We start from the raw sequence: 25848 nt of genomic DNA, 5'->3' as shown, positions 1-25848 counted from the left end.
GCATTCTTGATCTTTTTTATTTACTTTGGTAGCCTCTATCACTCACTTTGTATTCTACATTATTCTGTATATGCTTTTTATTCTGTCTCTGCTTATTTTTTATGCTTTACTCACAGTCTGTCTTCTCTCTGTGTGTCTCTCTGCTACTGCTGTAGGCACGTATCAGGGTCAGTGGAGTGGTGGCATGCGTCACGGCTATGGAGTACGTCAAAGTGTTCCTTATGGCATGGCTTCTGTCATCCGCTCACCTCTACGAACTTCGCTGTCTTCACTCCGCAGTGAGCAGAGTAATGGTACAGTACTGCGTGACAGCCTATCCGATAGCCCTGCTGGCACACGTGGTGGTTTTGTGCTCAACTTCCAATCAGATGGAGAGGGTTCAGAGAAGAGAAAGGGTCTTTTTCGCCGTGGCTCCTTTTTTGGTAGCCTTCAGCGACTACGCAAATCTGATTCACGCTCATCAATTTCTAGTAAGCGCAGTTCAGCACACAGTGACACTACTATGAGCCGCATCAGTTCAAGTGACGCCAACTCTACCATTAGCTTTGGAGATGGAGACCCTGGCGATGACTACCTGCCTCTTGAGGACAGTGTGGATGCTACCACCACCGAGTCGTATGTGGGCGAGTGGAAAAATGACAAACGCAGTGGCTTTGGTATCTCTGAGCGGTCTAATGGCATGAAATATGAAGGCGAGTGGTTGAATAATAAACGCCATGGCTATGGCTGCACCATCTTTCCTAATGGGACGAAGGAAGAAGGGAAGTACAAGAACAATATGCTGATCCGGGGTATCAGGAAGCAGCTGTTCCCACTAAAGAATACCAAGACCAAACAAAAAGTGGATCGTGCCATTGAAGGAGCAGTGAGAGCAGCAGCCATCGCCAGAACCAAGGTTGAGATTGCCATCTCCAGGTAAAATATCCTGAGAACCATAAGGAAGTTACAACTACTTTTACCACCTTTTTCTTTACTATATTGGAAGTATATTGGGTAGTATATACTATCCAAAGTTTTATCCATATTTTATCTATACTATTGTCAGAGCATATACTGATCATTATTAAATAGTATTAGTAATACTCTTAATACTACTCTGCATATTTTGGCTTGACACAAAGACATTTTATTGCTCATTTTGACACACTGGCTTACAAATGTAATTGAAACTTCATAGTAAGCATATGGTACTTAGTATTCTGTGAAATGAAAAAATATTTGCTGCTTGTTAGTTTGGGATTGTCTTTCATATGTGTCACATGTTTCAGATGATCAAATATATTTTAAAACTGGACAAAGATAACCCAGTATGTAAATGCTCATTTAGTTTATTAAAAGAAAAAAAAAGCTATCCAACCCTACCTGCTCTATGTGAAAAAGTAACCGTTAAATCCCCAAAACCTTTGGAAAAATATTCTGTCTAAACTTTTTTAAAGGGTTGAGTCTGGTTACATCTGGTGTAAAACTAACACACCATTTCAAGCCTGTTTTTCAACTGTTTTAACTGCACATCCCCCATCTCAAATATCATCAGCACCCCTAGATGCCCTCCTCCCACTGCCTCACTGATCTGACCTCCTGTGACACCTGCATATTCACCTGTACTCCTAACCAACCCCGAAGTCCCCACCAGTCAAGCCAACACCAGCATCACTTCCACCTCAATCTCCTCTGCCGGCATGCATCTCAGCCCCAGAAACCCATTTTAGATGCCATACCTAGAATCTACTGGAGCCACTCACTCAATTTTGGGCACAGTGACCCGAGTATTCTGATTACTACAGGGACAACAGTTGCCTTCAGCTTCCACGTATTTTCTATCTCCTCTCTCAGCCCTTGTTATTTCTCAGGTATCTTGTTCCTATTTCCTGATGTTGCTATTGCTACATCTTATCACTACAGCCTTCCTCCTCTGCTTGGACCCAACTACTATGTCTGGCTGGTTAGCCTTAGCACTTCCAGGCCTTACTCGGCAACGGTGTTCCTGCATGCTATGCCATCCACTTCATTATAGCTTTCCATGTATGATCTGCCAACTAGTATTTATGATCTTTGCTGTTCTTGCTCCTTTTTTCTCTTGGGTTTCTGCTGCCTGAGGTATCACCAAGCACATGATCATTCCTGGCCATCTTTCTGATGTACTGATGGATTGTTGTTGTTGTTCTTACATCCTGGATAGTAATTCTACACTCACTATTCGTTGGCCTGGATTTGGTATGAAACCTTCGATACGTGGTAAAGGCTTTTCTTTTTTTAATGTCAGTGGTTTCTATCTCCTCCCTTGGCTAGCTTATTATTCCAGCAGGGTATCTGGCAGGGCATAGGTGTTGATTACCTAGAGCTTGTTCTTCCCATTCAGCAGACTCCTCAGGATTTGCCTTGCTCTTTGGCGAAGGCAGCTTCTCTAGTGGCCTCCTCATTGTTCAGTTCACCTCTTGTATTCCCATGTAATTCTAGCTATCCTCAATATCTGGAATATTGCATTCTGATAGTGCAGTCTGCTCAGTTCTGACTACTTTCCATCTTTTTGTTGTTCAGGCTTACGTAGAACAGCAGTGGGGACAAGGTAGGGCTGGGCGATATGGCCTAAAATCCATATCACGGTATAATTTGAAGCAAGCGCGGTAACGATATATATCGCGATATATTCTTTTCTTCTGTATCACGTATTTTACACACTATAAGGCGCACTTAAAATCCTTTAATTTTCTCAAAAATCGTTAGTGCGCCTTATGTGTGAATTCTGGTTGTGCTTACTGACCTCGAACCAATTTTATGTGGTACATGGCGCGCAGAAATCTGTCAAAAATGTTTCAGTACAACTTTGGTAAGCTATGAAGCCACACCGCTTGATGGATTGCCGGAGCATTACGGCTGCCGTATTCAGGAGCCCCGCGGAGTGATCTGGGTCCAAAACTCCGTCTGCTTCAGGTCCCAAAGTCAAACGAACACTGCGGCATCACTAAGAGTTACAAACTGTCTAAATTATTTCCAGTGTTGCCAACTTGGCGACTTTGTCACTATATTTAGCGAGTTTTCAGACCCCCTTAGAGACTTTTTTTCTAAAAAGCGACTAGCGACAAATCTGGTGACTTTTTCTGGTATTATTGGAGACTTATTTATGACGACTTTTTGACGTGAAAATGCATATTGCTCTTACTCTCAACAAGCAGCGGTGCTGCCGTGGGCACCTCACCCGTGCCAAAGCACTCACAGGCGGATGATAGTCCTCCCCCATCTGCTATCAGGGCACAGAGATGTTGACCCCTATGCGTCCAAACTGCAAATGAATCGCGCATGAGCGAAGCCGCTGCTCTCGCACTGACTGTAACGCAGTCAGTTCTTCTTTTACTGTTATGCTGTTTTGTGGATCACAAGGTTTAAAACTACTTATAAACACACACACACACACACACACACACAGCAACTCCACCAGAGTGCCAATTTCGGGTCACTTTTGCAGGTGTTCTGGGAATCCATCCTACCTCAAAAAAACATCCTACCCAATGTTTCTGCGCAGACGCGGCGCATGTGCACAACACCAAAGCCGAATTAACTTCTTTTTCTCTCACCCATCTGGAATACTTCTTAAGGTTATGGTTATGGCGCGCTTTTAAGCGCTTTGGGTGCCTTGAAAAAAGCTATATAAATCCAATCCATTATGGTTAGGGTTATGGTTAGGTTTAGTCACAAGTCACCGTCAAATTATAATACGGGTAGGACAATTTGTCAGAGTAGGATGGTTTCTCAGAACACCGGTCCAAGCCCGGATAAAGGAGCAGGGTTGGAATTGTGACATTAAAAAACAATAATTGCTAAAAGAAATTTAATTTATAGTTCTAAATAAATTCTAACTGCATTTAGGACATTTTTTACTCACTTTTTGCCTCTTCCACGATGTTATTTCTCTGTAGGTTACAGAGAGGTTACAATTACATTGGCAGAGGCTTCCATGTGGTGTTAGGCAGTTTATTGGACGTTAGTTAGATGGGACCAGTCCCTTCGAAGGGTCCTTGGTAATCAAGACTGTCCAGCCTTCAGTTAGCTGTTCCAGTTGCATCCATTAGCAGCTGGTTCATTTGTTCTGCCAGGTGCTCACTGAATACAGTTAGGCTCTTAGGCAGTAGGTGTGAATGATGTGCGGGCCTGGTGCTGGCGAACTCATGCTTGAGACTCTTTCTTGGATGTGATGGTCACATCACATGACATGCAGTTTAGAGTGGTTGCTATGGGGTGCTCTTAGATCCACTAAACACTGAGTATTGTTGTTGTGTTGCATCCATCTCCCATATGCTATTCCAGTGTTGCTTCATCTCCAGTCTTGGTGGGACTGCTCTCATATTGTTTTCCTGCCTTATATTAATGCATCTTTGATGGTTTAGTAGAGAACATCTGGTTTATTCTCATGGTTTCTACTTCTGGTGTACCTCTTAAGGCGGTTAGCCAAGACTGTGTATCTTTGTTTGGTTGTTTCAAAGGCCTCAGAATTAGCAGCTTGTTGTACTTCTTCTACACTCCATTCTTCCTCATACCTTTCTGCAGTTTAAATATTTTGCTAACTTCCTGCAGTTTTCCCTTGATCTCAGCCTCTTTCTGCATGGCGGGTATTGCTACTTGTGGCTGGTCAACTTATAGCCAAGCATCTCAAGGATCACTGTTGCTGTGGTATAGATCAGCTGGTTGGTTTTAGTAATGATCACAGCAGGGATTTTATGTAATGTTGGATTCAAATGTTGCATCGCTTTGACCTTCAGATACTAACCCCAAGTTGCTCTCCGATACATCCATCAGCGTATGCATGTGTGTGAATGCTTAGATAGAATGCACTTAAAGTGTAGAAGAAAGTGCTTGTGTGCATGGCTGTGAATGGGTGAATGTGATCTAAAGTGCTGTGAGTGCTCCAGGAGAGTAGAAGTGCGCTATATAAGAATCAGTCCATTCACCATTTTAAGTCTGGATGAGCTGAATAGTGTTCATAAAAATTGATGCATATTTCTAATCAAATGTGATACCCATGTAACCCTCTACATAATTTTAATGTTTCTTTTTCTATACTGTTCCATTTTAATCACCCTTTGGTTTTTACCTCTTTAGCCAGTTTGGCAGAAATACTTTGTTAGATTGACAGAGAAACCACATTCCTCAGTACAGCACCAAGAAAGCTCTTAGGGGTTTATACCCCATCCCTAAGACATCTGGGAAGCTCTTGGGGGCGGGGGGGGTAAACAAACATATGTGTTAGTTTCCTCATTATTTCATCATTAAGGAGATAAAAGAAGTGAAGTTTATTCCTTTAGAAAAATATCAAATCAAATCAAATAAATTCAGCAACACTAAAAGCCCTGAAAGACCCCTCAAGGCAATGAAAGTAGATATTTACAAAATCCTTTCCTTGATTAAGAGAAAAACTCTTCAGTTACTAGCCAAGTCAAAAACACACAAAGACGAAGGCTTATCGTTGTCAAAGTCTACAACTAAGAGAAATGTCCAGCCAATATCAAAGGAGAGAAAAAAACCTAAAAGCTGTGTGCATCACATTTCTTCACAGCTGCCTTGCATATCAATGCTTTTTAGAAGCCCCAGATGGCAGCCCCATGGAAACTATTGAAACACTTCCAAATAAACCAGACAGAGCACACTATGCTGAGTATGTTAGTTACTAATGAGTATATGGATTCTTGCAGGACGTCCCATGCCCAGGTCAAAGCAGAGTGTGCAGATCAGGCTTCACAATCAGCCTGCCAGGATTCTGATATTGCCCGAGCTGTGGCCAGGGAGCTCTCCCCATCTTTCCATCAGCCAGGTACTGTAACACCTGCACATGTTGTAGAGCTGCTGCTTGTAAACATGCGATGTTGAACTTCTGTTGTTAGGTTTAATTTGTGACCTTCTGTATGATTGAAATGCCTAAAAGGTTATGAAAGGTTTTAGAACAACTGTTTGAAGGTTGGGTTTGAAACCCTTTGAGGTTGTCTTGGTCCTCCCCTATTTTCTTCAAATTTTGCTACCAAGGAGCCAGATCATATTGCAATGTTTTTTTTAAAATGGTCTTTAGCAATAGTTCTCCATGCCTTCTGAAGGTTCTTACAAAGGTTTGGATATCGGCTGCTTTTTCCACAAATTTTCAGTCCGGTCTTTGTACCTGATCATTTTCAGTGGAATGTTTTTTGTTAACATTAACCTGTGAACTTCAGACAAAAAAAGGCGTGAAACAGTGTTGTATCTGCACACATTTTAAATTGTATCTTCAGGCACAAAAAAAACTATTTTGATTGTATGATAAATGCCAAATATAACACAGTTTGACAGGCATAAGAGTATTTTTACATCGAAAAGTGATTTCCAAAGAGCTTTTAGTTGAAACCTTGGCATATCTTGGCATGGTGTGTTCTTTAAAAAATTAAGAACCGGGGTGGCAGGAAGTAGAGCAGATCATCTACTGACTGAAAGGTTGGTGGTTCAATCCCTGGCTCTCCCTAGTCTGCATGCCAAATATCCTTGGGCAAGACATTAACTCCAAGTTGCTCTCTGGTACATAGTAGTTAGTAGGTAGTTAGTAAGCACTTCAAAGTATAGAAGATAGTGCTTGGCTGAATGTGGCATGTTGTGTAGAGCGCTTTGAGTACTCTGGGAGAGTAGGAACTGCTATATAAGAATCAGTCCATTTACCATTTTTAAATGATCTTTAGGGCTGGACCTGGTGACCCTGAACACAGCCTTAGTTATGCTACAATAGGTCTAGGCTGCTGGGGGTTTCCATGATGCACTTCTTCTTCACTCACCTCTTTTTTTATACAGTGTGTTTATACAACAATGATTCAATCATTGGTTTTAATTAATCGTTAGTTATTGTTAATCTCTTTCCGTCTTCCTCCACTCACCCAACCCCTCGTGCCAGATTACCACCCCTCCCTGACCTTAGTGCTGCAGGAGGTTTCTTCCTCTTAAAAGTTTTTTTTTTTTTTTCTTCCTACTGTCGCCAAGTGCTTACTTAGGGAGTGCAGAATTATTAGGCAAGTTGTATTTTTGAGGAATAATGTTATTATTGAACAACAACCATGTTCTCAATGAACCCAAAAAACTCATTAATATCAAAGCTGAATGTTTTTGGAAGTAGTTTTTAGTTTGTTATTAGTTTTAGCTATTTTAGGGGGATATCTGTGTGTGCAGGTGACTATTACTGTGCATAATTATTAGGCAACTTAACAAAAAACAAATATATACCCATTTCAATTATTTATTTTTACCAGTGAAACCAATATAACATCTCCACATTCACAAATATACATTTCTGACATTCAAAAACAAAACAAAAACAAATCGGCGACCAATATAGCCACCTTTCTTTGCAAGGACACTCAAAAGCCTGCCACCCATGGATTCTGTCAGTGTTTTGATCTGTTCACCATCAACATTGCGTGCAGCAGCAACCACAGCCTCCCAGACACTGTTCAGAGAGGTGTACTGTTTTCCCTCCTTGTAAATCTCACATTTGATGATGGACCACAGGTTCTCAATGGGGTTCAGATCAGGTGAACAAGGAGGCCATGTCATTAGTTTTTCTTCTTTTATACCCTTTCTTGCCAGCCACGCTGTGGAGTACTTGGACGCGTGTGATGGAGCATTGTCCTGCATGAAAATCATGTTTTTCTTGAAGGATGCAGACTTCTTCCTGTACCACTGCTTGAAGAAGGTGTCTTCCAGAAACTGGCAGTAGGACTGGGAGTTGAGCTTGACTCCATCCTCAACCCGAAAAGGCCCCACAAGCTCATCTTTGATGATACCAGCCCAAACCAGTACTCCACCTCCACCTTGCTGGCGTCTGAGTGGGACTGGAGCTCTCTGCCCTTTACCAATCCAGCCACGGGCCCATCCATCTGGCCCATCAAGACTCACTCTCATTTCATCAGTCCATAAAACCTTAGAAAAACCAGTCTTGAGATATTTCTTGGCCCAGTCTTGACGTTTCAGCTTGTGTGTCTTGTTCAGTGGTGGTCGTCTTTCAGCCTTTCTTACCTTGGCCATGTCTCTGAGTATTGCACACCTTGTGCTTTTGGGCACTCCAGTGATGTTGCAGCTCTGAAATATGGCCAAACTGGTGGCAAGTGGCATCTTGGCAGCTGCACGCTTGACTTTTCTCAGTTCATGGGCAGTTATTTTGCGCCTTGGTTTTTCCACACGCTTCTTGCGACCCTGTTGACTATTTTGAATGAAACGCTTGATTGTTCGATGATCACGCTTCAGAAGCTTTGCAATTTTGAGACTGCTGCATCCCTCTGCAAGATATCTCACTATTTTTGACGTTTCTGAGCCTGTCAAGTCCTTCTTTTGACCCATTTTGCCAAAGGAAAGGACGTTGCCTAATAATTATGCACACCTGATATAGGGTGTTGATGTCATTAGACCACACCCCTTCTCATTACAGAGATGCACATCACCTAATATGCTTAATTGGTAGTAGGCTTTCGAGTCTATACAGCTTGGAGTAAGACAACATGCATGAAGAGGATGATGTGGACAAAATACTCATTTGCCTAATAATTCTGCACTCCCTGTAATATCAGATATTTATATTGAACTGAATAAAGACAAAAACACAGCTTTTTTGATATTTGCATAGAAAGTAAAATCAGATTATGACAGAAAATGTAGATAGATACAAAGATACAGTTTAGTGAGAAGTAAAAAACTTAATGTGTGAAAACTATAAATAATTCTGCACTCCCTGTAAGGCATAGGTGTCAAACTCTGGCCCGCGGGCCAAATTTGGCCCGCAGCCTAATTACATTTGGCCCGCGAAGCCATACCAAATGACTATTAGAGCTGGCCTACTGGTATTATACAGCTAATATATATATTGTTTAGTATTAAGCTTTGCTTGTTCTATATTCAGTTTTTCAGCAAAACGTGCTTGAGTCCATAAGAAAAGATTCATTCTTATATCTAGAGGAAGATTTTTTTTTCAGTAAATATTAACGTTAGCCCGCGACTTTGTTCCAGTTTTGAATTTTGGCCCACTGTGTATTTGAGTTTGACACCCCCGCTGTAAGGGTTCATCTGATTGTTGATCTTTTCTCTGTATTATTGTAGGGTACCTTACAAAATAAAGTGCCTTGAAGAGACTTAAATGGAAGTGTACAGAGTGCTTTCGGTTCAGCACCCACGTCACTCAGCTCTCTAGCTGACTGCACTAAAAAAGGAAAAACGCTCATTGGAGAAACTATCATCACCTGCTGGTTAATGTTTTAATTACACAGGTGGGTTGCACCTGAGACATTTGTTGGTTTTGAAGTCTCTTCATGTTCAGTGCATTGTCAAGAATTGTCGAGACTTTGATAGAGGGACAGACATCAGTCTTTTGGGCAACGGGTGACATGGACTGCTGTGGTACAGGAGAGTAGTGGATAGGCCAGGCACTACCTGTGGGTGACCCCACAGGAACTAGATAGATCCAGTGTGGTGACTGTGGGTGCTGTTGTTGACCAGGACACCAAGTGGTGGTGATAGTACCAATTATCTTGTTGCTGGCCTTGCATAGACTGGAATCTCCTTTTCTCTGCCTCTGCTGCGCTTTCAAAATCTATCAAATGCTTCATTTTCCTGTTTTAGACATTTCTGCTCAGCTTCATATAGTTCCTCCAGCTTCCTTCTCTGTTATGTATGACTGTGACAGATTCAAAGTTGTATTAGCTTTGGCCTCGTGTTTGCTCACATGAGCCTCAGGAATGGCCAGCCTTTCACAGCTTCGTCCACTCTCACCATCGTAGTCTGGATTGTTTTGACTTTACCGGGGATGTGTGCTGAAATGCAACAACAGGGCCACTTTTTTTCTCCATAACTCGGTGTCCTGATGGAAGTTTCTCATCTGAATATTCAAACAGTTATATGCTACGTACTGTATACATGGCATGCACTAAGTTGTCCACTGTCAGAGGCCATAAGAAGATCATTTGTAACCTTCACTAAAGCTGTTTCTGTGCTGTGATGAGCTCTGAAACCTGACTGAAACTCTTCAAATAAACCTCTGCAGATGATCTGTTAGCTGTTTGACAACTACTCTTTCAAGGATGTTTGATATAAAGGAAGGTTGGAGATTGGCCTATAATTAGCTAAGACTGCTGGGTCTAGAGATGCTTTTGAGTAAAGGTTTAACTACAGCCAGCTTGAAGGCCTGTGGTACATAGCCGATCATTAGAGATAGGTTGATCATATTTAACCTCCTAAGACCCGAACTCTTCCACGGCATGCATTTTTAATTTCTATTTGGTATTTGGGCTGATTGGGTCCTGATGAATGTAAAAACAAAGATTTGCCAGATTTTTTTTTTACCTAATTTTTGTTTCTGAGAAAAATGAGAGCCACATATGAGGATATTCATTTAAAATTTCGATAGAACAGTAGCAGTATAATGTCCTCGGTGGAGTGGATATCAGGCCCTTGTAGAGCAAAATTGAGTATTTTGGTCTAAATAACCCAAAATGTGATGTCCACATATGTGGACGCCAGGTCCTAGGAGGTTAAGATCGAAGAATTAATTAATGGCAGGACTTCTTTGAGCAGTTTTGTAGGAATGGGGTCTAAAAGACACGTTGATGGTTTGGAGGAAGTAATTATTGAAGCTAACTCAGAAAGATCAATTGGAGAAAAAGAGTCTAACTTAACATCAATGGTACTAAGAGTAGCTGTAGATAATAATACATCTGTGGGATGATTATTGGTAATTTTTTCTCTAATGATAAAAATGTTATTTGTGAAGAAGTTCATGAAGTCATTACTGGTTAACGTTAAAGGGATGGTTGGCTCAACAGAGCTCTGACTTTTTGTCAGCCTGGCTACAGAGCTGAAGAGAAACCTGGGGTTGTTCTTATTTTCTTCAATCAGTGATGAATAGTAAGATGTTCTGGCTTTGCGGAGGGCTTTCTTATAAAGCAGCAAACTATTTCTCCAGGCTAAATGATGATCCTCTAAATTTGTGACACGCCATTTCCTCTCCAGCTTACGAGTCATCTGCTTTAGGGTACGTGTTTGAGAATTATTCCACGGAGTCAAATACTTCTGATTAGAGACCTTAGTTTTCACAGGAGCTACAGTATCCAGAGTCGTACAATATAATTATTTTATCTGAGCTCAGAACTAAATCAGATAAAAAGTCTGAGAAATCAGACAAACTCTGTGTAAGGCCCAGGTGGACGATAGATGATAACAAGTAAGACTGGTTTCTGAGTTTTAAATCTGGGGTGGACGAGGCTAAGCATCAGGCTTTCAAATGAATTAAAAGTCTGTCTGGGTCTTTGGTTGATTAATAGGCTGGTGTGAAAGCGTTGTGCAGCTTTCGATACTGTCGACCATAATATCCTATTAGAGCGATTAGAACATGCTGTAGGTATTACAGGTACTGCACTGCAGTGGTTTGTATCATATCTATCTAATAGACTCCAGTTTGTGCATGTAAATGGAGAGTCCTCTTCACACACTGAGGTTAATTATGGAGTTCCACAGGGTTCAGTGCTAGGACCAATTCTGTTTACATTATACATGCTTCCATTAGGCAGCATCATTAGAAGACATAGCATACATTTACACTGCTATGCTGATGACACCCAGCTCTATCTGTCCATGAAGCCAGATAACACACACCAATGAGTTAAACTGCAGGAATGTCTTAAAGACATAAAGACCTGGATGGCCGCTAACTTTCTGCTTCTTCATTCAGATCAAACTGAGGTTATTGTACTCGGCCCTGAAAAGCCTAGAAATATGGTATCTAAGCAGATTCTTACTCTGGATGGCATTACCTTGGCCTCCAGTAACGCGGTGAGGAACCTTGGAGTCATTTTTGACCAGGACATGTCCTTCAACGCACATATTAAACAAATATGTAAGACTGCGTTCTTCCATTTGCGCAACATCTCTAAAATTAGAAATATCCTGTCTCAGAGTGACGCTGAAAAACTAGTTCATGCATTTATTACTTCCAGGCTGGACGACTGTAATTCATTATTATCAGGAAGTCCTAAAAACTCCCTGAAAAGCCTTCAGCTAATCCAAAATGCTGCAGCAAGAGTCCTGACAGGGACTAGAAAGAGAGAGCAGATTTCTCCTGTTTTGGCTTCCCTTCATTGGCTTCCTGTTAAATCCAGGATTCAAAATCCTGCTCCTCACATACAAGGTCTTAAATAATCAGGCCCCATCTTATCTTAATGACGTTGTAGTACCATATCACCCTATTAGAGCACTTCGCTCTCGCTCTGCAGGCCTACTTGTTGTTCCTAGAGTATTTAAAAGTAGAATGGGAGGCAGAGCCTTCAGTTTTCAGGCCCCTCTTCTGTGGAACCAGCTTCCAGTTTGGATTCAGGAGACAGACACTATCTCTACTTTCAAGATCAGACTTCAAACTTTCCTTTTTGCTAAAGCATATAGTTAGGGCTGGACCAGGTGACCCTGAATCCTCCCTTAGTTATGCTGCAATAGACATAGGCTGCCGGGGATTCCCATGATGCATTGAGTTTTTCCTTTCCAGTCACCTTTCTCACTCACTATGTGTTAACAGACCTCTCTGCATTGAATCATATCTGTTATTAACCTCTGTCTCTCTTCCACAGCATGTCTTTATCCTGTCTTCCTTCTCTCACCCCAACCGGTCGCAGCAGATGGCCCCGCCCCTCCCTGAGCCTGGTTCTGCTGGAGGTTTCTTCCTGTTAAAAGGGAGTTTTTCCTTCCCACTGTCGCCAAAGTGCTTGCTCATAGGGGGTCATATGATTGTTGGGTTTTTCTCTGTATCTATGAAGCGCCTTGAGGCGACTTTTGTTGTGATTTGGCGCTATATAAATAAAACTGAATTTAATTGAAAAATTGCTGCCACACCGCCCCCTCGGCATGTGCTTCGAGGTTTCTGGTAGTTAGAATGACTCGGGGGTGTTGATTCATTTAAACTAACATAATCATCCTGCTGCAACCAGGTTTCTGTAAGGCAGAGTAAATCGATTTGTTGATCAATTATTAAGTCATGTACTAACAGAGACTTGGAGGAGAGAGACCTAATATTTAATAATCCACATTTCACTGTTTTACTCTTTGGTTCAGATGTGGATGCTGTATTGTTCTTTCTTTGTGATTGTTTATGTTTAAGTTGTTTGTTGCTGGTTTTTAGTTTGTTTTTTGTCTGTTTGGGAGCTGACACAGTCTCTATGGAGATGGGTTTTTGGGGAAGTAGCAGGAGGAGAGAAGCTGCAGAGAGGCGTGTAAGACTGCAACTCTGCTTCCTGGTCCCAACTCTGGATAGTCATATTTTGGGGGGTTTAATAAATTTGTCCATATTTCTAGAAATGAGAGCTGCTCCATCCAAAGTGGGATGGATGCCGTCTCTCCTAACAAGACCAGGTTTCCTCCAGAAGGTTTGCCAATTATCTATGAAGCCCACATGCTCCACCAACCTGGCTGTCTGAAAGTGGTAGATGCTGGTCCAGATAAATTGAATCTCTAATAATTTGCACATTTCTTTCAGTGTGAAAGACATGAGCGATGTGCACTAGTCAGTCAGTCAGTATCGCTTTCAAGAGATACTCACCCACTCTGACTCCAACCCTGGGTTAGATCAGAGTTTGGGGGACCAGGTTCTGGATGCAGCCCAAGTCCACCATATAGCCTTGTGTATACCCCCTTGGTAACTTACCGGTGTGCTGTACGTCCCTCTCAGATGGATAGAGGGTGTTGGAGGGCCTGCAACATGGAACACCTGTCTGACCTCCATCCATAGACATTCCCAGCAGATGTGTCCTTATCACGTGCACCTCCAACACTCCTGCCCCAAGCTCGTGTGGGTCCTGGTGCAGTGCCTGGGAAGGCAGAACAGGGAGATGTGATTGCAGCACAGAAGGGAAACCAGCATCTCGGAGCTGAGACTGGCCTCATCCCACTCGTTAGGCGGCCGCGTCTCTCAGTCTCCTCTAGCCATGCTGCTTGTGGATCTCTGCCAGCATGACTACCACCTCCAGGCTCGCTGGTCGAGGGCAGTGGACCCATTGCGCTGTCTTCCCAGGGAACCCCTCCACGAATTGTTCAAGGTCCACCAGCTCAAACTGCCACGCTTCCCCCTCTGATCCCCCGGGCTGCAGCCACCACATCAGAGAACCGCTGGGCCCATGAACTGCTGAGTGAAGGGCCAATACTCTGCCGACATTGCACTTTTCCAGAATTGCCAGCGGTCCAGCATGGCCCGGCAGATGTTGGGAAAGCACCGCGATGCCGGCAGCAAGCTCAGGGCCACCATCTAAGCCTCCCTCCATAGCAGCAGCAACCACTCGTCCATAGGCCACTGACACCCCTCTGCTGTGGCCAGGAGTGTCTTCAGTTTCCCCTTACGCACCACCATGTACTGTTTGTGCACGGCTGTGAGCTCTGCCGCCATCTGACCCAGCAGCTGGGCCAGCTGTACAGGCTATGGATCTGACATGCGTCCTGCGTTTTCGGGACAACTGTGATAGACAGACCCAGTAAACAGCGTTTTCAGGTAAGTGACCATTTATTTAAAGACTTCTTTGAGTTTTGTTGTGGCAGCTTTGCAGCTGACATGTCTCAGCTTGGCAACAACAACCCTCTGCCAGGTCCCTGCGTCAGTAAAAAGGAAGAGCCTGATTAGCAGACTGGCCCCAGCTGCACTGCCAGCCTCTCTGGCACTGTGCTCTGAGCCCACTGTGCCACCCCTCTTCTGCAGCGGAGCTACAGACCACACCTCCACCACAGTGGTGTTGATACATGGTGTCCAAATTTGTAACTGTTCCAACTGTAATTATTTTTTTGTTTTTTGGGGGGTTTTTTAAGGCAGCTGTGTCCGATCTGACTTTGATCTGTCTTTCAAACTAAGTGTAGAGAACAAAAAGTCTTTGTGTGTGTGTGTGTGTGTGTGTGTGTGTGTGTGTGTGTGTGTGTGTGTGTGTGTGTTTGTTTCTAGGACCCGACTACACACTGCAGAAGTACAGTGACTCGCAAGATGTAACTGAGAAGCCCAGAGAGGAGACAAAAGAGAAATCTCTTTCGGGGAGCCCACATTTCTACAGGAAAGGCACAACACCAACCCAGTCTCCATCTGCAAGCCCAGGTCCCAGCCCTAGTCCTTCACCTACTGCTGCTAAAAAGGCTTTTTACAGCAGTAAAACTCTTGCCTCTGATGCAGCAGCGGAGGCTTTGACAGCAGGTAAGCAACTTTATTGCATGTTTGTCTATCAGATATTAGCTGTAATAGTAATACAGCTAATTTCTACATATTTACTGCAACAGGAGGTTTCCCAACAGTCTGGAGGAAGTTCTCCTGAAAGCTGTTATTTTTTTCTTTGACTCTGTAGTTCATCTCATCCTGAACCATCTGTGTTTGGTGGGTTTAGGTTGGATTAGGTTATAGAGACCCATGGTTTGCCAATTAGGAAGCTGGAGGGTCTTTTTGCTTATTGTCTTGCTGAAAATTAACAGCATCCCGCAGATACTGTGAAGCTGAACTGAGATGTGAAGCTTGACTGAAAACTTGAAATTCTACCTCCTGAACCAGTATATTGTATACGCATTAGTCATTTGGTTAACTGTGGTCTCCATTACTCCTGTCTTTTTTCATTGTACAGGCATAACAAAAGCAGCGTCAAAACTTTCTCTGAGACAGCAAGTAAGGCAACAAGAGGCTTCTCCAGCAGTCAAACAGTCTGCTACCACTACAGTCAGCAGTTACTCAAGCAATGGACAGATTCACTCCCAGTTCCATGGTTACCATGTTAAAGCAACTCTTAAGATTCAACCCCCTGAAGAACCAATTGGTGTAGTGGATGATCTTCACCCATCTGACCTTGTACACTTGCTGCCATCACCTGTCAAACAAATTCAACCACCAGCACCAAAACCCCTGCCAGCCCCTATCCCTTCACAAGTTCCAGCAAAAGATGGCACCAAAGCACAAGAGCCTCCCAAGGAACCGCAAAAAAAGGAATCAAGCAAATCAAGGAGCCTTGCAGAAACCAAGAAAGCCAGTATGGAAATGGATCCTGAAATTGTAGAGGACAAATCGGTGAGTTGAGTTGCCACACATATTTTTATAATATAGTATTCTAACAATCAGGGAGAATCGAACGCACAGTGAGTGTGCGTGTTCAGATTGTACTGACATGACTTATACTTTCTAGAATTTCCCACCAATGTTACAATAACTATAATCTGAATATGGATATATGTCCAGCATTAGGGCTGTTGCCATATCATGGTGCCCACGGTAATACCACAATACATTTTTACCTCATATAAAAGTGCCATATTTTGATATTAATGATATAACAATGCTATACATTTACATTCCCTAGCACACACACACAGACAGACATGTTTAGCAGTGAGGCCCACATGTCAGCCTTCAGTGGGATCTGATTATTCCAGATGTTGTGTGCGATGAGATGGATTTAAATTAGAGTCTGGATTTAACAGGAAGCCAAAACAGGAGAAATCTGCTCTCTCTTTCTAGTCCCTGTCAGGACTCTTGCTGCAGCATTTTGGATTAACTGAAGGCTTTTCAGTGAGTTTTTAGGACTTCCTGATAATAATGAATCTTTGAGCTCAGAGAAGAAATTCAGCTGTTTTTACAGGAGGAAGACATGCATGAAGTTGCAAGGAAATGCTGTAAAACTTGTGAAAATCCAGTTAAAAGTCCAAAGTTACTGGTTGTACTTGTTTGCGGTGAGCAGCAGATCAAACAAGTTAACAATTATAAATGGTTTCAAACACACATCCAGGCCTGTGAGACTCATTTAGACACTCAGACACTGACCGTGGTTCTCTGGTACACTTCTGCATACTTTTTGTATATTTTGTGTAATATGTGTAATAAACTGTAAATTTGGACTTTTTCAAGGAAGCATTTTTTTATTCAGTGTTTTCATTTTTTAATGAATTTACTCCTACTGGGGAGAACACACATGAGGTTTAAGGCCTGGACGATGATGAAACCTGGAAAATGGTTGCAAATAAATATGGGTACCACTTTAGGCAGCTCCTAATTTTATGGATTCGGCACCCAGCTTTGCTTGTTTTTTCACTTTTTCGCTACGCGATTGCATTTAATTCCCGCTCGTCTCTTTCTGTAGCTAGCCTGTATCACTACACTAGCTGTCTTGAAAGCGTCTAACTCCCTCCCTTCTTTCACATAACAGTATGATTACAGTCAGTCTTGTGATTTGCTGCATGGTGTGCCCATCAAATTAAAGTCCTTCCTACATGGATTCTCAGCAGGGTTGAAGATTCAGCTGCCACATACCGACAGGCCATTAATCAGAATCAGAATCAGAATACTTTATTGATCCCTGGGGGAAATTATTTTTTGTTACAGTGCTCCATTTTAAACCAACATTAAGACAAGACAGACAATACGCTAACTAAGAATAGTACAATATATACATATATATACATACATACATACATAAGTCACTCATAAATAAATAGCTGAAAAAGAAACATGTGTAGTTATAGCAGCAAACAGTGTGTTAAGTGGATGCGTTGTACAGGGAGCCACAGGCAGGAATGATTTCCTGTGTCGTTCAGTGGTGCATCATGGGTAATCTCAGTCTCTCACTGAACGTGTTCCTGTGACTGACCAGCATGTCATGGAGTGGGTGGGAGGTGTTATCCAACATTGTCTTTATCTTGGACAGCATCCGCCTCTCCGACACCACCTTGAGGGAGTCCAGCTCCATCCCCACAACATTGCTGGCCTTACGGATTAGTTTATTAAGTCTGTTGGCATCTGCGACAATATTGACATATGAAATTATATCGCGGGCCGGATGTGGCCTTCAGACCGTTTAGGAGCAGTGCTCTCTCACACAGGGTTTAGTGGGGGTGGGGTGCTGCTGACTTCAACTGTGGATATAGTCGGACAGCAGGAAGAATACTTTGAGGACCTGCTTCTGTAGAGGACGCAGAGTGTGTGGATGAGGGGCACGATTTGCCTGTCACCAGGGGCAAGATCAACAAAGTAGTTAAACAACTACTTGGTAGCAGCAGGGCCTCTGGGGTGGATGAGTTGCTCTGACTTCCTTAAGGCTCTTGTTGTTCTAAGTCTGTCTTGAAGATCTGGCAAATTCAAATTCAAATTTTATTTGTCACGTACACAGTCATACACAGTACGATATGTAGTGAAATGCTTGGACAACTGCTCGTGACCTAAAGAAAACAAAAAAGGAAAAGGCTATGAATAAGATAGGAAATAAATATGAAAAATTAAAAAGGGTAAATTTAACTAGGAAGGAATAAAATATAAATTAAGGTTAAAAATGAAATAACTGTACAACACAAATTAGAATGAAGGGTAAATTTAACTGGGAAGAATAAGATAAAATATATAAATTAAAGTTGAAAATAAAATAACTGTACAACAAAATACACAATATAGAACTATATAAGAATGTATGAAGAAATATAAATAAATATATACACAATAACAGCAGCGTGATTTAAGTAATGAAGTGAAACAATGTCCAGAAAGTCCAGTGTGTGTAAGAACCATATGTGTGGGTCAGTACTGTGTGGGGGTGTGATTGAGAGACCGTATCGCCTGCAGGAAGAAGCTCCTCCTCAGTCTCTCTGTGTTGGTCTTCAGGGAGCGGAATCGCTTTCCTGACCTCAACAGAGAGAACAGTCTGTTGTTGGGATGGCTGAGGTCCTTCACCATCTTCCTGGCCTTGGTCCAGCACCGCCTGCTGTAGATTGAGTGCAGGTCAGGGAGCTCGGAGCGGATGGTGCGCTCAGCTGACCGCACAACCCTCTGTAGAGCTCGTCTGTCCTGCATGGTGCTGTTCCCGAACCAGGTTGAGATGTTTCCTGTCAGGATGCTCTCTATGGTGCACGAGTAAAAGTTCCTGAGCACCTTGGAGGGCAGTTGGAAGTCTCTCAAGCGTCTGAGGTGGTAGAGACGCTGTCGGGCCTTTTTCACCACGGTGTTGATGTGACAGGACCATGACAGGTCCTGCGTGATGTGAACTCCGAGGTATTTGAAGCTGTCCACTCTCTCCACTGGGCACTCGTTGATGACGGGGGTCTGGTAGTTCCTCTCCTGCTTAGTGCTGAAGTCCACTATCAGCTCCTTTGTCTTACTGACGTTTAGAAGGAGGTTGTTCCTCTGGCACCAGTTCTCCAGATTCCTAATCTCCTTCAGGTAGGCCGTCTCGTTGTTATCAGAGATCAGGCCCACCACGACGGTGTCGTCAGCAAACTTGATGATGGTGGTGGAGCTGGTAGTGGCCACACAGTCATATGTGTACAAAGAGTACAGCAGGGGGCTCAGAACACACCCCTGGGGGGCTCCAGTGCTGAGAGTGGTGGAGGCTGAGACATGTCCGCCCATCCTTACTGCCTGTGGTCTGCCAGTTAGGAAGTTGGAGACCCACTGACACATAGATGAGCTGAGTCCCAGATGCTCCAGCTTGGTGGTGAGTGTGGAGGGAATTATGGTGTTAAATGCAGAGCTGTAGTCTATGAAGAGCATTTTAACATAATTCCCCCTTCTAGTGTCCAAGTGAGTGAGTGATGTGTGGAGGAGATGAGAGATGGCATCGTCTGTGGAACGATTTGGACGGTAAGCGAACTGTAGTGGGTCCAGTGTGTCTGGTAGTGAAGAAATGATGAAGTCTCTGACCAGGCGTTCAAAGCACTTCATCACTACTGAGGTGAGGGCTACAGGGCGATAGTCATTGAGAGAAGCAGGGTGGGGTTTCTTCGGAACAGGAACAATGATGGACTCTTTGAAGCATGTGGGGATCACCGACTGAGATAAAGAGATGTTGAATATCTCAGTGAACACAGGAGCTAGCTGGTATGCGCAGTCTCTTAGGATACGACCTGGGATGCCGTCTGGTCCTGCTGCTTTCCTGGTGTTCACTCTCTTGAAGGCTCTCCTTACTTCATGCTCGGAGATGACGAGCACGTTTCCGGTGCTGGCAGTATCTTCCTGTCTGCAGCCGTTAGCGCCGCTAACACTAGCATCGTTGGAGTCCTTAGCTGCAGCCTCGAAGCGAGCATAGAAAGTGTTCAGCTCGTCTGCCAGAGTCACGGCCACGTTCGTCATACCGGTTGTTGGTGCTTTATAGTCCGTTATTGTCCTTAGTCCCCACCACAGGCTCCTAGAGTCACTCTGTTGGAGTTGTGACTCTAGTTTCCTCCCGTAGCGCTGCTTCGCCTCTTTCACCGCCCTCCGCACGTTATATGACGCGGCTTTGTACGGGTCCATGTCCCCCGTCGTGAGTCCCGTGTTGTAGGCAGCGGTGCGGGATCTCAGTGCGTCGCGGATGGTTTTATCCACCCACGGCTTCTGGTTGGGAAACGTTGTGATAGTCTTTGTCTCCACGGTATCATCCGCTAGTTTCCCGATGAATCCCACAACCGCTTCCGTAAACACGGTTGTGGCAAGGTGCTTCTGGATTGGTAGACTGGAGTGGTGATTCCCATCTTTAAGAAGAGTTTCTGGAAGGTTATAGGGGGATCACACTACTCAGCTTCGCTGGGAAGATAGACTGTACCAGGGTACTGGAAAGGAAACTTTATCCATTAATCAAATCTCAGATTGAGGACTGTTGCAAGAGCTACAGTTGTACACTGCCAGCAGTCAGTGTTGGACTTATTCACAGTAGGTGTTGGACTCAGTCACCAATCCTGCTCATTATTTTTATGAACAGAAATTTTAGGCATAGCCTCGTGCCTGAAGGCTTCCAGTTTGGTAGCTTCAGAATCTCACCTCTGCTTTTTGCAGATGATGTGGTTCTGTAGGCTTCAGTAGGTGGTGGCCTGTTTGACAAGTATTTGTCTTGCAAAATTTAAATAAAAATTTGCAGTTCAGATTTATTAACAAAATTCATAAATGGTATAATAAAGGTTGCATGCAAACGAGCAAAAAAGAAAAGAACGACACACACACACACACACACACACACACACACACACACACACACACACACACAGGGTGATATGAGTCTCTACAAGAGCAAAAGGTGAAGCAACAAAAGGATTATAAGAAGATGACAAACAAATGTTACCAAAGACCTTCTGCAGAAGAAGAAAGTGGGAACTCTGAACTAGACAGCTGTCTTGGACAACTACTATTTTCTGTGGCCATCGCCCTGTACAACTCCTCCATCTAATACGCTGTAAACACTGCAATAGTTCCACACTGTTGCACACGCTCTACAGTAAAAAGTTCACAGGTTAGAATTAAATGTCAATCATATATATTTCACCTCTGTGATACTCTTCATACTTATAGTTGAGCGATTTGTGCCAGCTCTTAAATTGGTAAACTCTGCAACATATTGTATTATTTAAATAGTTTAGTCTGTTACTGTTACTGTCTTTGGGCAACTGTAATCCACACAATTTCCTGAGGGATTAATAAAGTATTCTGATCTGACTGAACTGAATTCAAGAGGATATCTTTACTAGTTTCCACTACATACTGCATGCTGTCAGTGGGGCCCACTGCTTGTCTTGTTGATTTTGATAGCGTCAGTAATCATAATGTTGCAAAATAAATGAAATAACTTAAAGAGCTTTCTTGTGTGTCTCCACAGGGCCCTAACTCTATCTTGGTGGTTCTTGTGATGCTGTTGAATGTAGGTCTAGCAATCATTTTTGTCCATTTCCTCACCTGACCAAATATGGGCTCGGGTAAGAATTTGCAGCTGTATGAGTATTTCACAACTGAAACTGGTTTGCTGTTGTGTTTATCGTGCACTCAGGAAAGATCGGTCATTTAGAATACAACCTCAATACAAACTGTATATAAAAACAGAAGTGCAGTGATCTGCAAAGCTATAATTTATTCACAACAGAAAACAGAAAGAGTAGCAAATGTTTACAATAAGACAATGTACCCCTTTAAGAAAATATTACTTTATAAAGAAGTTAAGACGGTGGCAATAAAAGACTGGAAACTGTAAGTGGTACTAAAAAGAGGAACATTTTACTAATACATACTAATTATTATCATTTTACAAGTAATCAAAAAGGAGTTATCTTTAAAATCCTTCTATTGCTTTATACAGGTCCCAATGCTTTTCCCTGCTTTGTCCCCTCTCCACTACAGTGTCAGACCTCTCAGGTCATCAGGTGCACATCTTTAAACTGTTCCCAGAATTAGATCCGAGTGTGGTGGGGGGGCTTTGAGTTACTGTGGTCCTTGTTTTTGGAACACGAGTCCCTCTTTAGTCCAGACATGTTTTCCACGAACGATCTAAAGAAGGACCATCTTGCTTTGTTACCTGTGCTCAGTTCAAAAGTCTGCATATCTGATGCTATGGGATGCATTAGTGCTTATGGAATTGGCAACGCCATCATCAATGCTAAAAGTGTTTAATATGTGGTTCCAGCTATATGACGTCTGACGTTCTTGCACATTTTTAATTTGTTGGTGTAAACATGATATTTTCTGTTGTGAATAAAATATGGCTTTATAACATTTGCAAATTATTGCATTGCATTTTACACATTTTTGGATTAAAGGCTCATCAGTCCGAGTCAAACATGGCTGCTGATTACATTCAAAACTGTATTCACTCCACTGACATGACTGTTAACACATTTTTGTTCTATCCCTGCATTGCACCTTCACAATGGTACGGTTCTACAGTTCTGCTGTGGTAATTCTTCTGTTTTCAGTTAGCCTGGAACGTTTGTGCTCCAATTAGCAAAACTGACCCCTGGGCCTGGTTTGAATATATGTTTGACACTGACGGATGCACAGGACACGATGGAGTATCCATGGAGACTCCATCCTTGCCTCATCCTCTGGTGAAAGGACTACGAGGAAGAGAGAAATTAATAATTCAGTAATTTTTTCCAATCATTGTATTTTTTCAGGTTTCAGTGTATTGCACATCAAGTGTTACTGTGATGCTGTGGAAAGCCAAGTGAATAACTGGAACTGAGTGCCTAAGTAGACTGAGGGAAAGTGAAGCTTAGTTGGTTGTTTAAAGGGCAACACTGGTCTTTTTTTTAAAAATTGTTACTACTACTATTGTCCTACAAAAGGACGATAAACAGCTACTAACGGTGATGTAGCCCTTTTCTCCCGTTTTTACAGAACATAAAACAGAACACTGTCCCACTGGGTGGCGTTCCTTTAAAACAATGAGTTCTAGAGTTGGTCTAACAGTTACAGATGACCAAAGCTGTTGTCATGTTCAGACACAGTCCTGTTTACGCTGCTTTGCTTGCTTCTTGGCCCACAATCATGACCTATAAACTTTAGGCCAAGAAGGTCTCGATCACTCATCCAGGTAAGTAAATCCATCTGGATGTAGCGTAATTATGTGATTCCGCTACATCCAGATGAACATAATCAACCTTTTGGGGTTTAAGCTAAGGAGAAATTTAAGATGTGAGGTAAAACGTCCTGACAGTCCTGTATTTCTGACACACAAGAGCAAACTATATTAGTATCAGCTAGAGTATTCAGAATTGTGAGGGCAGCTTTGGATATTATTAATTTCATGAACTGTTTGTAAACAAACTGTAGTTTTCAAATGGTTCATAAAGAAAGGAGACTTTACCAGGTGTTGCTTTGTTATGTGCTTTTAATAAACTAATAGGTGTTGGTAGAAATAATTAATTGTTCACATGAAAGTTGTGAGAATCATTCTGTAAAGCAGACATGGGATCCCTCTGATTTATACACAGGTTTCTTTTCTTTTGTGGCTTAAATTGGAAACCTTAATTCAAGTACACATTATAGCATTCAGTTGAAGGAAGTCTTCTGTCTCGCCAGCCGGACAGACATAAAAACTACAAACATCACAAAGCTTTGCTGGTAGCAGGTCGATGCTCCAGGAAGCAAAATAAGTACATTTGAGTCTATTGTATGATGGATTTACCTTAACCATCAAGTTCTGCTGCTATTTTAAGAGCACTCCACTTTCTGTCTGCTTATGAAACTGTGATGTGAACAGTATATTATTCAGTGTGTCACAATGATGACAACACTTTAACTTGAACTTTGTTTGGGGATGGGGATGAACATGAATGGAGTACGATGGGGCAGCAAAGGCTGTGTTGGTCCCATGGATGTGCACACAACAGCATGCAAGAGCTTGTTTGCAGTGAATGAATCTCCTGTGATAATGCTCAGTTTATTAGAAGATTTGCTTCTTCCACAAATTTGAGATCACATAAAAGTGGTCTCAGTGGAACTCTGAGCCATCTAAAATAGCAGTTGTACTGGAAGTGGTCCAGAGATACCCAGGAAGGCACATATGTATAAACCAGTGCTGTGTCTACACATAAGACAGTTTAGCAAAGAACCAGTTTTAAAATGTATCTTTGCTACCAGCAGCATGTTGGAGGGAAAAAAACATGATTTGCTTCTAATTTTTTAGTTGAATTTATGAAAAAATTTGGTAAAATGCCAAATATAAAACAGTTTCACATTTATAAAACTAAAAATTCGATTCAGAATGAAACATTTTAAATTGTTGGTTCAAAGTATCATCAATCTGTAGGAGGGGGTAAGATAAAGGCCCCGGGGTGGGTGTTGACAGCCATCTGTAAAACACCGTGGATGCTCTGCCACAGTTTGGGGCTGAAGTCACTGATGTCATTGATCTCGTCAGTATTAATGGAATTATGAGCAAAGAGAAGTACTGTGACATCATCCAGCCTCCCCACAGTCTGGACCTCAACATTATAAAACTGTGAATCCCACTGACAGAGACTGGAACAAAAGGTGCTTCAGAGAGTTCAGTCTGTATTGAGTAAAAGTCACTTTAAGCTTGTTAGAATTTTTTTCTGTTTTTAACCTAATATACTGTATTTACATATGTGTGTGTGTGTGTGTGTAAATGTAATTTTTAAAAAGGAGTGACTTTACACTCTTTATGGTCCTTGGAGAGTGAGTGTGTTTGTTGATCTGTTCACATCCATTGCATATAAAACTTGATAACTTGTTCTCTGCAGCAGTGACCGGACTCCTGAATGACTTTACTCTAACAGCTACTTTTGTGACCTTGCAGTGGATCCATCCAGACTAGTCAGAGGGGCCTTTTTAAAAAACGACAGCAGACAGAACAGCAGACACAGACAAAACGGAGGCCTGAAAATAGCCGGGTGGAGGAGAGGATAAAAACACATGGAGGAATGAGGGGGGTGGCAAGGGAGAAAGATGAAACCATCACCACCCCTGGACTGTGTGAAAGTCTTTGGTGCCCAAGTCCAGCCTGATTGGACTGTTGATGACGTGTGACTTCAGAGTGCAGTGAAAGCTGAAGCTGGGAGTAGCTAGTTGGAAACCAGGCCTTTACCCTCAGCGAGATGAGCCAATGGGAGCAGAGTGGATTTGAGTGTCGGGCCTAGCATCTAGACTGCCCATAAAAACCTGGAGTATGTGCCTGTTTAGCAGTCAGTCTGACTGCTGAGTAAATTTTCACGTTTTGAAATGCTGCAATAAAAAGTTTGTGCCTTATCCAGCTGAGATGTAAAGAATTTGTTTTGTATATGATCAGTGAACAATAGCACGGACATTCAGTCGTTATGTTGCTCTTCTGTTCAGTTAGTTAGCCGTCATTTACTTTGCACCAAGCATACATTGTCTAGAAGATAACTTTGCACTGATGCTTCAGTTCAGCAAGAACAACTCACCTTTTCTCTCACATGTAAGTTCTCATAAGACTGTTGTGATCTAGCTTGTGCACAGATTTGATCACATATGTGTGTGCTTCAGCAGTTTGTGTGTGAGAGGATGGGCAGGTGTTGGGCTGGATAAGTTCAGAGATGCACTTTGAGTTGATGGAAGCCAACAGCTGCCTTACCGTTTTACAGAGTGACATGGTAGTGGGTAAGAAT

General features: G+C 42.6%; 1 protein-coding gene across 2 annotated transcripts; it reads left to right on the top strand.

Annotated features, from left to right (window-relative positions):
* The first annotated feature begins 163 nt into the window (after window positions 1-163).
* On the top strand, window positions 164-25341 carry LOC146554620 (junctophilin-1-like). 2 transcript variants are annotated; one of them, XR_014889567.1, is made up of 6 exons: window positions 164-915; window positions 5685-5803; window positions 14951-15193; window positions 15612-16048; window positions 21585-22841; window positions 25020-25341. XR_014889567.1 is itself a non-coding variant. In XM_085255287.1 (6 exons), exons 1-5 carry the CDS (start codon window positions 185-187, stop codon window positions 21663-21665), a joined length of 1611 nt encoding a protein of 536 aa, XP_085111413.1. In that variant the 5' UTR covers window positions 164-184; the 3' UTR covers window positions 21666-21681; window positions 25020-25341. The 2 variants fall into 2 exon arrangements, 1 of the variants encoding a protein (XP_085111413.1); XM_085255287.1 differs by having other exon boundaries at window positions 21585-21681.
* Window positions 25342-25848: the final 507 nt, after the last annotated feature.

Source organism: Mchenga conophoros, linkage group LG18, assembly GCF_057382185.1.
Source record: "Mchenga conophoros isolate Kocher_MC1m ecotype Shallow Benthic linkage group LG18, M_conophoros_male_GT1.1, whole genome shotgun sequence".
NCBI lineage: Eukaryota > Metazoa > Chordata > Actinopteri > Cichliformes > Cichlidae > Mchenga > Mchenga conophoros.
This window is presented reverse-complemented; position numbering and strand designations above follow the sequence as displayed.

What these genes read in the sequence shown, in the direction of transcription:
- LOC146554620 (XM_085255287.1), top strand. Translation starts at nt 185, where the DNA reads ATGCGTCACGGCTATGGAGTACGTCAAAGTGTTCCTTATGGCATGGCT. An exon ending in GTTGAGATTGCCATCTCCAG is followed by an intron (nt 916 to 5,684) that starts GTAAAATATCCT and finishes GGATTCTTGCAG; the next exon opens with GACGTCCCATGCCCAGGTCA. An exon ending in AAATTGTAGAGGACAAATCG is followed by an intron (nt 16,049 to 21,584) that starts GTGAGTTGAGTT and finishes GTGTCTCCACAG; the next exon opens with GGCCCTAACTCTATCTTGGT.